This window comes from Pollachius pollachius (assembly GCF_949987615.1).
Source record: "Pollachius pollachius genome assembly, chromosome: 1".
NCBI lineage: Eukaryota > Metazoa > Chordata > Actinopteri > Gadiformes > Gadidae > Pollachius > Pollachius pollachius.
Genome location: NC_136934.1, coordinates 3,625,941 through 3,641,319, shown reverse-complemented (window position 1 = coordinate 3,641,319; position 15,379 = coordinate 3,625,941). Strand labels below are relative to the sequence as shown.

General features: G+C 49.6%; 2 protein-coding genes across 6 annotated transcripts in view; both read left to right on the top strand.

The window, feature by feature from the left end:
* cabin1 (calcineurin binding protein 1) overlaps positions 1 to 4,262 on the top strand; it is a 52,288-nt gene extending 48,026 nt beyond the window's left edge. For 4 of the 5 annotated variants that reach the window (XM_079745099.1, XM_079745100.1, XM_079745098.1 and 1 more), the window contains 3 exons: positions 630 to 794; positions 1,898 to 2,103; positions 2,850 to 4,262. In XM_079745099.1, coding sequence (XP_079601225.1) covers positions 630 to 794; positions 1,898 to 2,103; positions 2,850 to 3,035 — 557 coding nt within the window. In that variant the 3' untranslated portion in view covers positions 3,036 to 4,262. The remainder of the gene's footprint in view (positions 1 to 629; positions 795 to 1,897; positions 2,104 to 2,849) is intronic. The other variant, XM_079745097.1, reaches the window with a different exon arrangement.
* A 7,597-nt stretch (positions 4,263 to 11,859) lies between these two features.
* The window catches only part of tbx16 (T-box transcription factor 16), a gene marked incomplete at both ends in the record, with an annotated part of 5,682 nt that continues 2,162 nt past the window's right edge, over positions 11,860 to 15,379 (top strand). The window contains 7 exon segments of the mRNA XM_079750331.1: positions 11,860 to 11,875; positions 12,091 to 12,250; positions 12,493 to 12,595; positions 13,496 to 13,663; positions 14,383 to 14,529; positions 14,891 to 14,961; positions 15,084 to 15,151. Coding sequence (XP_079606457.1) covers positions 11,860 to 11,875; positions 12,091 to 12,250; positions 12,493 to 12,595; positions 13,496 to 13,663; positions 14,383 to 14,529; positions 14,891 to 14,961; positions 15,084 to 15,151 — 733 coding nt within the window.

Sequence of the window (15,379 nt, the reverse complement as noted above, 5' to 3'; positions counted from 1 at the left end):
ACTTCTGTCAGCTCGTGGACCGTCTAACGCCCAGGATGGCTGAGAACTGTCTCCCGAATAGTCCCACTCATCCAGTCCCTACTCATTTATGGAATTTAGCAGACGCTTTTATCCAGAGCGATTTACAAATATTACATTTGTCAGAAGAAAGAGAAACAACAATACATCGCTGTCGGTACAGTAAGGATGTTCATAGAACCGAGTGCCAAGCACCAAAAATCGTTAGGTTGACCCATTCCCCGTATACAACAACGATAGCTAGGATAAGATGCTACACAACGCTATGTACTATTTTTCAGTGAAAGAGCGTACAACACACAATGAGTGTGTACATTAAGTGCCAGGACGTACAACACACAATAAGTGTGTAGGAGGGTTACGGGGGGACTCGAGTGGGTCTTGAATCTCTTGCGGACGCCGCTGAGCGAAGCCGCTGAGCGAGGCCGCTGAGCGACGCTGCGAGCGAGGCCGCTGAGCGACGCCGCTGAGCCACGCCGCTGAGCCACGCCGCTGAGCCACGCCGCTGAGCCACGCCGCTGAGCCATGCTGCTGAGCGCCACTGTGTGTGTGTGTGTGTCTGAGCGCCCTGCCCCAGCCTAGCCTTCACCTCCGTGCCGTTGTGTCCCCAGAAGAGGGCCGCGAGCCTTCCGAGGGCCCGTCGTACCGGCTGCAGGAGACCCACCTGTGCCAGCGGATGAAGATGGCCGCCGTGTCCCCGGGCCTGGACCCCGTCACGGGCTGGTTCCACGAGGAGCCCGCCCCCACCTGTAGCAGCACCTCAGCCACCGGCACAGGTCAGACACGCACACGCACGCACACACAAACACATACTTACACCCACACACACACACACGCATATACACACACACACACACACACACACAGAGAGAGAGAGATATGCACACATAGACAGACAGACAGATGGACAGAAGCACACACAGAAACACACACACACAGACAGACACAGACACACACAGACACATAGAAACACATACACACACACAGACACACAGATAGACAGAAACACACACACACAGACAGATACATGGACAGCGACACAGACAGACACACATAGAAACACATACACACACACACAGACAGGCAGACAGAGGTCACCTCTTGGCGGTGTTTGTCCAGCAGCTGCGTTCCAGGAGGAAGTCTGTATATTCAGCGCCCCCTGCAGTTCAGGAGGTGGAGGGAGGTAGGGGGGAGTGGGGGGGGTCGCTACAGGGAGCAGCGAGTACTGTCAATCGTTTCCTGAGGTGAATGGACATGAATTGGTGTCACACGGTCTCACTCACACGTGCACACACGCACCCACACACACACTCACACGGGAGCGCCCCCACACACACCTGCAACTCCAAAAAAAAGAATACGATAATAATGGATCTCTAGATAAAGATCTGGCCAAAACACACACACACGCACACGCACACGCACACGCACACACACACAGAGTCAGTCGGTGTTATGCCCGTCTGGCTGTCTGTGAAGGTTCATAACAAGGTCTGATATTTGTGAAAGCGTTGTTGAAGGAACGGCGTCTGAACCCCCATTAAGTCTAACGAGGACCATAATGGCCTCTTTATCCTTCCTGTCCTAGTTACTGTGTTGACTGACGGAGCACTCGGAGTGGTTTTAATACATTGCTCTGAAAGGAACGTGTTCTGTGGTGGCCGCGGTTCCGACTCGGGCCATCGCGCGTCCTGCCTTGTCTTCACATGCTCCATTCTGAGGAACAAACACTTTTGAAGACCCTCATTAAAGGCTGCTCCTGTGTGTGTGTGTGTGTGTGTGTGTGTGTGTGTGTGTGTGTGTGTGTGTGTGTGTGTGTGTGTGTGTGTGTGTGTGTGTGTGTGTGTGTGTGTGTGTGTGTGTGTGTGTGTCTCTACAGACCAGCAGCACCACTACCCCGGCATGGACACCTCCAGGCTGGTGGACCCCGCCCGGGTCCGCTCTCGCATCCCCCCCAACATGCCAAAGCTCTTCATCCCCTCCACCGTCACCAAGTTCCCCCCCGAGATCACTGTCACGCCGCCCACGCCCACCCTGCTCTCTCCCAAGGGCAGCATCTCGGAGGAGACAAAGCAGAGGTTGAAGGTGGGTCCCGGGGGGGGGGCGCTCACACCGCCCGGGTTCACGTGGTTCTTCTCGTCCGTCTTCGTGCGGTCCCACGGATCAGGATTAGGGCCGCATGTGTGTTCTATTTTTTTTTTGTTCTGAGATTAAAGCCAGAACCGTTTTTATTCAGACTCCGATCTCAGAGTTTTGACGTTAAAGTCAGAACTCAAAAAAAGAATCACGTGGGGCCCTCATCCTCTTCCGTACGGTGGCTCCCACTGTGTCGGTCGAATTATCAACGCTTTTTTATTATTAAAACGTATTACATTTACATTTAGAGCCTTTAGCAGACGCTTTTATCCACAGCGACTTACTAACAAGTACATTTTTCAGAAGATAAGGCAACGACAATACATCGCTGTCGGTACAGTAAGGATGTTCGTAGAGCCGAGTGCCAAGCGCACTAACCATCTCTAGGTTAACCCATTCCCTGTGTACAAGAAAGGTAGCTAGGATAAGATGCTACATGATGCTAAGTGCTAAGTATATCAATGATATAATTAACATGGATCATATCATGGTCATTCTGCAGAGTCAGGTCCTTCATAGTTTTATAGTAACCTAACTAGTATAAAAAATGCACAGATCATGTGCATGTGCATGTGCTGTGCGGGAGAGAGATCGAGGGAGGGAGCGAGCGAGAGAGAGAGCGGGTGAGTGGGAGAGAAGCGCCCTCGTCCTAAACGCGGCTCACCTGCGCCCCCTGCTGTCCACTCCCGGTGCAGAACGTGATCCTGTCATCCCAGTCGGCGGCCACGGTGAAGAAGGACTCACTGAGCCAGCCCGTCCTGGAGGTACAGGAGACCTCCAGCCAGGAGTCGTCGCTGGAGAGCGAGTCGGAGGAGGAGGAGGAGGAGGAGGATGAGGAGGACGCAGATGAAGAGGGGGAAGACGACTACATGGACATTTGAGCAGAAGACGCACACACATACAGACGCACGGAAACACACAGACACACTGACACATGCACAGACACACACACATGCATGCACACACACACACACACACCTGGCGTTGGCCATCCCCCATGATGCTGCACATTGTCTATGCGATGTCATTCTGGCAGTATTGCGTACTCGTAGGAAACCCTGAACCTGAACTATATATCACACGCACGCACGGAGTCTGACAGCAGAAGTCAGCGCACGCAGTCCTGTGCATTACTCACACGACGACTCTACTACCTACTAGCGCTTCATTTCTGTTTCCCTTCTAAATGAAACACCCAGCCAAGCACTATTAGAGGACAGTCTGATCCATCTGGACACACACACACCCACACACACACACACACACACACACACACATCTATTTTTAGGCATCTTTATTTTTCTTTCCTTCTTAATTACTCACCGTATCCCCACTGCTGCAACGCTTATTTCCCCCCCACCTCCATCCTTACCTTGAGACCCCACACACACACACACACACACACACACACACACACACACACACACACACACACACACACACACACACACACACACACACACACACACACACACACACACACACACACACCGCAGCATGACGGAGTCGCACGCCACGTACCAGCGACCCCTCGGGACTCTCTACATAGGCATGAGGACGTGCATGCCGCTCGCATCTGTACCTGACACGGTGTTCCCCTCCCCCAGCGGGCGGGGTCTGTGGGCCGGGGGGGGCGCGGCCGGGGGCGGAGCCTACCACTCACCTGTAGCAGACTGTTGATATGTTTACACTTCACACGTGGGATGTCTTGTTCCTTTTTGTACACTGTTTATTTTTTTGCTGTAATGTCTATTGTGCGTGTGTGTGCGTGTGTTTACGGTGCATTTGTAGCCCTGGAGGGAACACAAGCGGTCCCTTCACCAGCATTGCTCTGAACGATGATAGGGCAGAACGGCTGTCTGCTGCGTCTCGTCTCTGTGTCGTGTTCTTTGGATCGTCCGGGACATTCCCTTCTGTACATATCTTTATCCAAAAATCTTTCCAACAAAAGGGGAGGGGGCTTTAAGGGTTTTTTGGAGCATTGGGTTGCAGCGGGGCAAAGGAGTGTGTGTGTGTGTGTGCGAGTTTGTGTTTGAGAGTTTGTGGGGGGGGGGGGTGTGTGTGTGTGTGTGTGTGTCTGTCTGGTTCTGTGTGTGTGAGACCGTTAAGAAACCAATTCATTTCCATTCAACTCAGGAAACGATTGACAGTACTAGACCTGTAGACCCCCCCCCAACCAGCTCCCTCCATTTCCTGAACAAGGTGGACCTGAACTGCAGGGAGAGGTGAATACCTTCTGATACAGATGCCTTGATGAAACCGATCCGTTTGATAAATGTATCGTAAAGAGATGACCATGAATGTTTTTCTTTTTTTTACGAAAAGTTTTTCTAAAAAAGTATATGTTTGGTAATTATGTTTCTTGAAAGCTATTGAATACAAAAAAAGATCTCAAATGACAGAATTGTAAACGATATCACCCTTGAGGAGGTTTGTAATATTTTGTATGTTTGAGCGTGTGATACGGTATCGTCTGACAGGAATGTGTCGATGAGGGATGGGCTTTGAGGCTTTGGTGCTGCTTTTGTTTAACGTTTGGACTGAATTCATTGAAGATGTGTCAATACCAAAAATATACTTGAGAAGGATGTACTTTTGAGTCTTTTGTGCTTCCTGAAAATACTGCTCCCACTCACCGTGGGGAAACATACTAAAGGTTGGAAAACGTACTATGGGTAATAGTCACTCTGCTGTCTTCTGTCCCAGAGGTTTAGTTTCGAGCTGGATAAGAAGTGTTCCTCTCTTCAGTTTATGCTCTTTGCTCTGGCAGTACAAAATAACCATCTGAGTGCAACTGGTGAGAGATGATGTTGATGAAAAATAATAGGAACACAATGTTGACACACACACACACACACACACACTATGTGTGTGGGTAATTGCAACTGGTGAGAGATGATGTTGATGAAAAATAATAGGAAGAACACAATGTTGACACACGGACACAGACGCACACACACATCCCTATGTGCAACTGGTGAGGGACGATGTTGAGAAATAATGGGAAGAACACAATGTTTGTCACTTGCATTGTGCAGATGATAATGTGGGCGGCAACAAATCAGTCTAACGATCGACTAATTTATCCTACTACTAAAATCACAGCTTGATTTTCCAAATATAGGAATAATGTGGCAATTGATATCAAACCATGGTTTGTTTTTTATTAACAAAACAAACAAACTTTTAAATGACTTAAGTTTGATGCGAGTTGGAAAATAAACTCTTATTTTCAACAATAATAACATTTAACTTCCACGTTGTTTGAGAGGATGTTAACATGTCTGAACGGCCTCTATTACATCGTTCTGTCTTTCTCTGCTGGCTTTCCTCCAATAGGAGCGCCATTTTCCAACACACACAATGACCATGAGCTGCCAGATTGACATGCGTCCATTTTGAAGCGTCTGTTCACACGGCAGTGTGACCAACGGAAATACTCCCCAACTCAAGCAGACATGAAACCTTGTGCCCTCCTACGTTAGTTAGTATAAATAACACTGGTTATTAACTCGTTATTAACTGGTTGGTAAGCAGTTAACACCGCTTGCCAACCAAACTATCCAGGTCACTGGAACATGACATGAAACATGACCGTCTATACATGGATGCAGGTTAAAAATCCTTTATTTATTCTATGACAGTTCAACTAGGTCTCAACCAAGACACTTTGACCCAACTCAACCACGACACCCCGTAGATAGTCAGACCCTCAAACACACCTAGTCACGTTAAACCGTTCATCATTTTACATGTTCAATGTGTTTCACTCCTGTGTGTGTGTGTGTGTGTGTGGCAGTTATATTATCTTGTCTGTCCCCCCCCCCACCCTGCCCACCAGACCACCACACAGCCCCCCACATACCCCCCACAAGGGCCAGCAAAGGGCTTGTACACGCGGGTGTGAAGTCCCCGACACCAGGGGAGTCATTAGTCTTCATTAGCAACTTCCACAAGTTCCTTATGAAGTGCTGTGAAGTTGTCGTTCAGCCCTTTGCCAGGCAAGCTAGATGTGAGGGTTTGTTTTCTTCTGTCGCTGGGCCAAATGTGGGCCCACTCAACACCGGAGTGGACAGGAGAGAGGGCACTCATCACTGAGAGGGGTTGTTGATAATCAGGGTCCTCTTCCCCTTTCTCATTCCTAAGACTGACTACATGCTGATTATTGACTGGCTATATACATTTACATTTTACATTTACATTTAGGGCATTTAGCAGACGCTTTTATCCAAAGAGACTTACAATAAGTGCATTTGTTACAATAAGTACATTTGTCATAAGAAGTGAAACAATATATCGCTGTCGGTACAGTAAAGATGGTAATAGAACCAAGTGCAAGTATTACAATCGTAGGCTAACCCATTCTCCGTGTAAAGCAATAATAGCAGCTACTGTAGATGCTACACAATTAAGTACCTTGAATAAGTGCAATGTACAAGTGCCAGGACGTACAACATTCAATGGTGGCTGTGCATTGGTTTCTATGCAGAGTCGAGGTGAACTCTGAACATGTGAGTTTTGAGTCTTTTGCGGAAGCTGGTGAGCGACTCTGTATATATACAGAGTCGCAATATACATTTTGTTAGAAAAGAAACGAATCAGAGGTTGGGTTCAGGTTGTCTGCCTGTCTGTCTGTCTGTCTGTATATACAGTGTTTGAATAGAAACAAATCAGAGGTTGGGTTCAAACCATTAGAGTTTATTGGAGGTGAGCTGTGTGTCTGTCTGTCTGTCTGTCTGTCTGTCTGTCTGTCTGTCTGTCTGTCTGTCTGTCTGCCTGTCTATGTCCCCTTCCCAGCCGGGGACGTCCTGAGCGACCTGTTCAGGTGAGCTGTCGCTTGTTCCTCTGGCCCTGTGTGCGTCTGCCCGATCATGGGGCCCCACGGAGGCTCCCCTGGTCCGGGGGCCCCTGCTCTGCACCGGGGGGCCCTCCTCGGAGGGGCCCCCGGTGCAGCATCAAAAGGCCGTGCTGCATGGCTAATGTGAGGGAAAGGTGTGAGATTTCTCGTCAGCCCCGGCGGGGGCCCTTTATTGGGCTGCAGAGCCGTCTCATCCCGGGGCCCCCGCCCTGTGTATTGGCAGCTGTTGGGCCGTCGGGGCACCAGGGGGAACTGGGTAGCAGGAGCAAATGGCCAGAGAGGAAGAGAGGGGAAGAGAGGGGGAGAGGGGAGGGAGAGAGATAGAGGAAGAGAGGGGGGGGGGGGAGGGTGAGAGAGAGAGAGAGAGGGGGAAATGGGGAGGGAGGGTGAGAGAGGAAGAGGGGGAGAGAGGGAGAAGAGAGTGAGGAGAAGGGAGAGCACGAGAGAGCAGAATAGATACAGAGGATTAGAGAGAGAGGGGGGGGGGGGTGGAGAGATAAAGCGCGAGAGCGGAATAGATAAAGAGGGGAATAGAGAGAGTGAAATGAGAAGATGGGGAATAGGGAGAAAGGATAGAGAGAGAGGAAGGGGGGGATCAAGGGAGGGGAATGGAGAGGGAGAGGGCGAGAGGGGGGGAATAGAAAGAGAGAGAGAGGAAGAGGAAGAAATGGAGAGAGAGCAGAATAGATAGAGAGGGATAGAGAGCGAGAGAGGAATAGCCAGAAGGGAAGAGAGAGAGAGAGAGAGAGAGAGAGAGAGAGAGTTGTCTGACACCTTGGGAGAGTGGAGATCTTCTGAAGAGCAAAGCCCCGGCTGAGGCCTACTCAGCCTCCTCTCAATACACTGAAGGCCACTGATGTTTGTGGAGAGGAATAAATAAAAGACCAGAAAGACCGTTCCGAGCAGACCTCCTCCAGGGGAATCGCTCAGTTAGGAGACGACCTCTGGCTTTATTTATTTACTGGATGCAACCTTTATTTATTCAGGAAGTCTCCGTGAGGTTAGAATCAGAGTTGACTCTATTGTCAAGAACGTTTAGAACGTAGAAGGGATCTGTCTTTGTGTGTGGTGCAGAACAATATCAATAAAACACTGAGACAAATTCCTCGAGGTTAGAATCAGAGTTGCCTTTATTGTCAAGAAAGTTTAGAACGCAGGAGGAATTTGTCTTTTGTGTTTGCTGCATAGCAATGTTAATAAAACACTAAAACAACACATCGATAAAAAATACAAAAGGCAAACGGCAGTGCTGCAGGTGAATAGACATCTTTATAAAATAGAAACATTAACCTCAGAACCAAATGAAAGAGCTTTGCAGGAAAAATGAAACAGGGAATGTCTTGATGTTGGCAGCATGAGTGGAAGAATACAACATGGGCGAGGAGCATTACAGTCAGGCACCACTTTTGCGACAGAGACCTTGTCACAGCACAAATCTAACCTTGTCATCCTCATCATATCCCTAGAGGTGGAAGGAATCCCCCCCACTCCCCCGATGTGATGTCCAAGTCCAACTGCACCCAGTCTGTTACATGGACGATACCCCCGCCCCCCATACCCCTGACCCCTGAACTTGTCTACCGACCCCTTCAGTCCCTTACACCTCCAGACAATGTCGCGCACACGTGCGTTCAGACCTGTGTGTGTGTGTGTGTGTGTGTGTGTGTGTGTGTGTGTGTGTGTGTGTGTGTGTGTGCGTGCGTGTCACCTTTAGAGCCTGGCAGTGTAACTGTATTTAGCGTGAGTGTGTGGTGTGCGTGCGAGTGTGTGTGTGTGTGTGTGTCACCTCCAGAGCCTGTGTAACTGAATTGACACGCTTGCTGCTGAAACGTACACCTCCCCCCTCACCCCTCTGAACGTCCCCAGGCTGGGACCCCCCCTCACACAACATTGCCCCAGAGGGGGGGGGGGCAGGCAGCAAGTAGGCAGCATGTACGCAAGTGAACATGTGGCTGTGGAGGAAAAAAGCACAGAAAGGATTGTGGTGGAAAAATCGGATGAGATGTTTTTTTTTGTTATTATTGGTAGTAGTGGTGGAGATGATGGTGGTGGTAGAGGAGGTGGAGGTGGTGTTTGTGGTGGTATCGAAGGTGCAGGTGGAGGTCTTGATATCGGTTGTAGCGGTGTTTGTGGTGGGGCTGGAGGTGGAGGTAGTAGTTGTGGCGGAGACGGTGTTGAAGGTGGAGGTTGAGGTTGTGGTATTGGAAGTAGTGGTGGGGGTGGCGTTGGCGTTGGTGGTGGTGGTCGGGGTGGAGGTGTTCTTCAGAAGTAGCTGTAGGTGAGGACAGCCACACGGGACCTGCGAGTCTCCAAGCAGGCGGTTGATTTCACATCAGAAGGATAAAAAAACGCACGCCACTTCCTCAAGGCCAGAGGTTTCTTCTTGTTGTTTCGTCTTTTTACAACGCGGGGGCGGGGGAGGACTGAGGTGACAGAGGAGGGGCTGTTATCAGGATCTTAACGCCAGGCTCATGTCAACAAGCCCGCGGCGGTGGTGATGGTGGCTGAGGTGAATGGACAGAGTGGGGTTGCCCTTTAGTGGGTGGCCTGATGGCTCCTGTTACTGCCCCGCTGCAGCCATTATCCGGTGGTTCAGCATCGACCTGGCAGAGTACAGCGCTCATAAACACGCCGATCAATGCTTTCACGCTGTGTAAAAGCGCTCGAAGACTTCACTCTGGTCATTTCCCCAAAAAGCCCTTCTTTGGAAGTCGTGTGAGGGAGGCTGTGAGTGATGGCGTTCGGGTTTATGTCCTCTGCCTAGGGGGCAGATGACCGGAAGATACCAGAAAATCAAGAATACGCTTCTCAAAGATTGTTGTGGTCGTCTTTGTGATCTCTGCATTATATTCCAAAGACGACAATAGGTGCAATTGTGTGTTGCATTGTTACCAACGAAGGGCTGTAGACGGTACTGTATGCAACAGGTAGACGAGAGAATGCAACATCACTGCCATGTTAGTATTCATAGCCTCGCAGGCCGCATGGACTGTCAGAGACGCTCAATTCAATTCAAATTCCCGCGTCCACTGGGGACAATGACATGGTATGGCGACATGACATTTACATGACATTACATACAGTCATTCATCAGACCCCTCCATCCAAAAGCACCTCAGGTAAGGCCGGGAACAAAAACAATCACGGCCTACAGTTCGACGCAAATCAAAATAAAGAATTCTGAAACAGAGAGAGAGGTGGACGGCAGAGCGGCAGACAGCAGGAATCAGAAACCGGGCCGGTCCTAGCGTAAGTGGCGTTTAGCATTTGTTTTGCCTGGGGTAATGGGGGTATGATGCAGCAGCCCCCAAGCTGACGGTCCATGAATAACAGTCGTCAGTGTGGTACCAGGGAGGGGTCTTTAACCCCCTCCTTCCCCCGTCCCATTCAGGCCTGAGTTGGCCTTGTGGTGCTAACTGGTTGTTAATTGCTGGTCCCTACCCTGGCTCTCTCCCACACGGAGAAACCATAGAGCCTTCAGAGGAAACTAGCCTAATGAGATTATCTAGCAGAGTACGGGCCTGTCTAGACAGCCCCAATACACAGCCCTCCACGCACGCACACACACACACATACAGGCGCACACACACACACACACACACACACACACACACACACACACACACACACACACACACAGGTAGACACGCACACAAACATACACACACACACACAAAGGTAGACACGCACGCACACATACACACACACACACACACACAAACATAGAGGCGTTAACACACACACGCGCGCACATGCACACACACACACTTACACACTCTCCGTGCCCTCAGGTGAAGGAACGTACCTGCAACACGCGCCGTCATCACACCATGATTGGTTTACACAGCGCTGACACGCCCACTTATTAATTTCTACGACCGGCCTGAAGGCCTCTCTGTGACCCGGATGCTTTTACATGAAGGCGTTCAGTCAACAACTTCTTTGTTTTTATAGATCTAGAATGTGTGATTATTATATTCGTTTAAATGGCAGAAAACGTTTTTAATTGTGTAAAGAAAAAGATGAAACGTTCCTTCTTTTAAATACCAATTAGAAATTGGGGGATGATATTGTGAAATGTTTGAAACAAATATACCCTGTAATATATATCTGAATATAAAATACATACCTACATACATATATATTAAACATAAAATATTTTCATATGTGTACACAAACATAAATTATACACACAAACCTTCTATTTTGGTGAGTGAAAGTCAACGTGTATTTGACCACATTACACAGGCCCTCTAAACGGTCCAGCGGTGCGGCCGTGTGAACGATCCCCTCTGCCTCTGGTGCCGTCAGGGGCCCTACCTGGGCTGGCGGCCCCGTCCATATTTGTTTAAAAGTCTCTTAGCAGTTAATAAAGACGCATTTCCTCCGGCCCCCTTCCTGTGGGGACGCTATCAAGGCTCTGCTAAGTCTCTTTGATTTCCCCCAGCCGCCAATCCCAGCGGGGCTCCAGCTCATCATTGTGCCACTTCAAAGGCGGGGAACGGCCCTCGAGGCCCCGCCCACTGCCGGCCTTCCCTTAAAAGTCTGGGACAATGTCCCCCGGCCACCACGGAGCTCACACAGCACAGCGTCGCCACCCTGATCCCTCCACCTCTCCGGCCTCTCTCTCTCTCCACGCACCTCGAGCCACTGGATATTGTACTGCAGCACCCAGCACCCTACTGCAGCAACCAGCACCCTAAACCCAGGGAGGAGCCCCGGATCACAGGGAAGGGGGGCACAGAACCCGGGTCAACACCGTGGATACCGTTACAACAGCGGGGGTCCAGCTTCTCTGCAGCGTTTCTCTTTTTTAACCGGTTGTAGCAGCGTTTGGAGTCTGAACCATGCAGTCCATTCGAGGTAAGAGACATTTGTTTTTTTGTGTTTGTTCCCTTTTGACGCAACGCTTTGCTCGAAGTTTCCCAGTTCCATGAAACACATCTTCTTATGGTTCTGCTTTAAGCCTTGCGGTCCGTTCACCCTCTTTCCTAAACATGCTTCGCTCATCTTAAACCCTGCCGGGGACCAAACTTAACGATGACTCTGATGACTCTCCCATCGTTTTCTGTGGCCAGACTTGAAGACCAACTTCAGCGGGGCCCCTGCAGTCCCCATGGCGACGGGGCCCGATGGATACCTCCAGCAGGGCAGCATCAGGATGACCCTGGAGGACCCGGACCTCTGGAAGACCTTCCACGAGAACGGCACCGAGATGATCATCACCAAGCCCGGAAGGTAAGAGCCTCACCCGCCTCATACACAAACACCCCGGCTGGGATCCCGTTAACGGACCATGGAATACATGCAGGAAATTACAATGTTGACGCGGGAAGGACGGAACAACAGTGATGGGAATTAAAAATACGAGACAGTGAATGCATAAACACTGAGAGGTCTTTTACTTCAGACTTTTTTTTCCGCTGATATTTCCTTACTTCAGTTTTTTTCTTTAACTCTTCCCTGTTTGTGTCTTCCAGGAGAATGTTCCCCCACTGTAAGATCAACCTCGCAGGCCTGATCCCCTGTGCCAAGTACATCCTTCTGGTGGACATGGTGCCTGAGGACGGCTTCAGATACAAGGTGAGGACCCCCTCCTATCCCCTCCGTGTCACCCCTCACCCGCCTCCAAAGGCTCAGTTGTGGCTCCACGTCGACGCAGCGCAATGACCACGCAGACGCTGCGACGCAGTCGTGACCCTGTTTTGGCTCTGCGTCAGGGTTTTAGTGAGCGGGCCGATCACATCCCCTGCTGCTGCACCGCCTCGACGCGAGGTTTACATTTTTGGGAGGCGCACGTCAGGCCCTTGCGGTGGACGCGAGGAGGGCGTAATGGGTCCGTGGTCCCCCTTGCGTTGCGTCGACGTGGAACCATAACTAAGCCTTAACACCGCAGGCTTGACTCCCAGTGTCGGGAACTTCCCACCACACTGGCCATGGCCATGAGCCCAGTCACCCACTTTCCCCAGACACCATGGGCCCTGCACCCCCCCTCCTCCTCCTCCCCCTCCTTGTTTATCACCCCCTTCTAACACCCCAACCCCTCCCCCTGACATTGTACATCAAGGGCTGTTATCTCTTTCCTGTTTTTCTATCCCCTGCTGGGGGTCCCACTGTACTCACCATGCATCTCAGTGGGGGGGGGGCACAAGCTGCAGCCGTCTCTTCCACTTTCTCTCTGTTGTGAACCACCAGCAGATTGTGTGTGTGTGTGTGTGTGTGTGTGTGTGTGTGTGTGTGTGTGTGTGTCACAGACAAGACTAGTGGCCCCAACATGTCTCTCTCTCTCTCTCTGTGTCTCTCCCTCTGTCTCTTTCTCTCTCTCTCTCTGTCCCTCAATTAAATTAAATTCAAAAAAGATTTATTGGCATTAGAATCAAACCAAAACAGGTGAACGGTAATAACGTCTCTCTCTCTCTCTCTCTCTCTCTCTCTCTCTCTCTCTCTCTCTCTCTCTCCCCCCCCCCCCCCCCCCCCCCTCAGTGGAAAGTGGACGACAAATGGGAGGTGGCGGGCAAAGCGGAGCCACAGCCGCCCTGCAGGACCTACCTCCATCCGGACTCCCCGGCCCTGGGCAGCCACTGGATGAAGCAGTCCATGTCCTTCCTGAAGCTGAAGCTCACCAACAACACGCTGGACCAGCACGGACACGTGAGTCACAAAGTCACAAAGTACACAAGGGGTCAAATTATTATGCTTGTTACCTCAGCAAACGTATAGCAGCAACATACAATATAAAGTAAATAGATACATTTTGTTAAAAAATATATAAAATAAGTAAAATTAAGTGACAAATAATTAACAGAAATGTAAAGTGATGAGTGGGAGTGGTGGCAGCCACGGTTGATTGTTGTGCAAAATACAGGGCAGTGTAACATTTTTGCAATTACAGTAAATAAATGCAGTAAATTAAACTGCCTGTGACCGTGCTGAGAAACACTCCAGGGATTTTATGAGCGGAGAGTTAAACAAGATTTATGTTTATGTTTATGTATTTATGTGTAAATGATAGATCTCTTTTAAAATAACTTTTTAATCTTATTTGAAAATAAATTAATCTGTTATGCACTTTGTTACTTGGTTTTGAGAAGTGCTGTATTAACAAAGTAATGTATTTATTGTATATGATATTGATCGTATTGCAAGTTGATATATTTAGATAACAAAAGGAATTTCTTAAAGTGGCCTCTTTTAAAAAACATTTTTATCTTATTTGGAAATAAATAAACTAATCTGTTACACACTTTGTAACTTTTTTTTTGAAAAGTTCTATAATAATAAAATATCACATTCATTGCGTACGATATCGATCGTTTTGGAGGTCGAAACCTTTACACGACAGAAGGACTGACCCTCCCTCCCCTCTCCAGATCATCCTCCACTCCATGCATCGCTACCACCCACGCTTCCACATCATCCAGGCGGACGACATGTTCAGCGTTCGCTGGAGCGTCTTCCAGACCTTCACCTTCCCCGAGACCTCCTTCATGGCCGTCACTGCCTACCAGAACACCAAGGTGAGCCTCCTCCGGGTTCACGCTGTGATACCCCCTGAATGGAGTAAAGAATATAACATCTTGGGGCGCCCCCGGTGGCATACTGGGTACAGCGCGTACCATAAAGGCCCGGTCCTGTCGCAGTGGCCCGGGTTTGATTCCTGCCCGTGGTCCTTTGCTTGTCCTCCCCTCTCTCTCCCATACCGTTCTGTCTATCTCACTCGGTAATAAAGCATAAGAATGCAAAGATATATCTTAAATATATATATATATAACATCTCACTGCTGTGATGGCGCCACTGAGATCGTATGCTGACCACACTCTCTCTCTCTCTCTCTCTCTCTCTCTCTCTCTCTCTCTCTCTCTCCCTACCTCCCACAGATAACAAAGCTGAAGATCAACCACAATCCATTTGCAAAAGGTTTCAGAGATGAGGGGACAAATTCAAAGAGGTACACACCGCCCTGATATCTTTCACTCAGATCCGCAGTGAGGCCTGTTGCTCCATTGTTACATGTGTGTTCAGGAGAGTTGTGTTGTCGTGGTGGTTTAATACCAATCTCTGTTCCCTCAGACGCCCGAGTAAGCCGCCTGTTTGCCCCGAGAAGAAACCGAGACTCTCGGACGAAGATAGTCCTCCAGGTAACTATCTCTCTGTTACTCCCTCACTTTATCAGTCCATCACTCTGTCTCTTTATTACTACATCACTTCATCACTCTAACTCTGTATCTATCCTTCTGTCTGTCTTTCGTCTGTGTCTTTCTCACCCCGTGTGTCTCTCTCCCCTCTCTCTCTCTCTCTCTCCCCTCTCTCTCTCACTCCCTCTCTCTCTCTCTCTCTCTCTCTCTCTCTCTCTCTCTCTCTCTCCC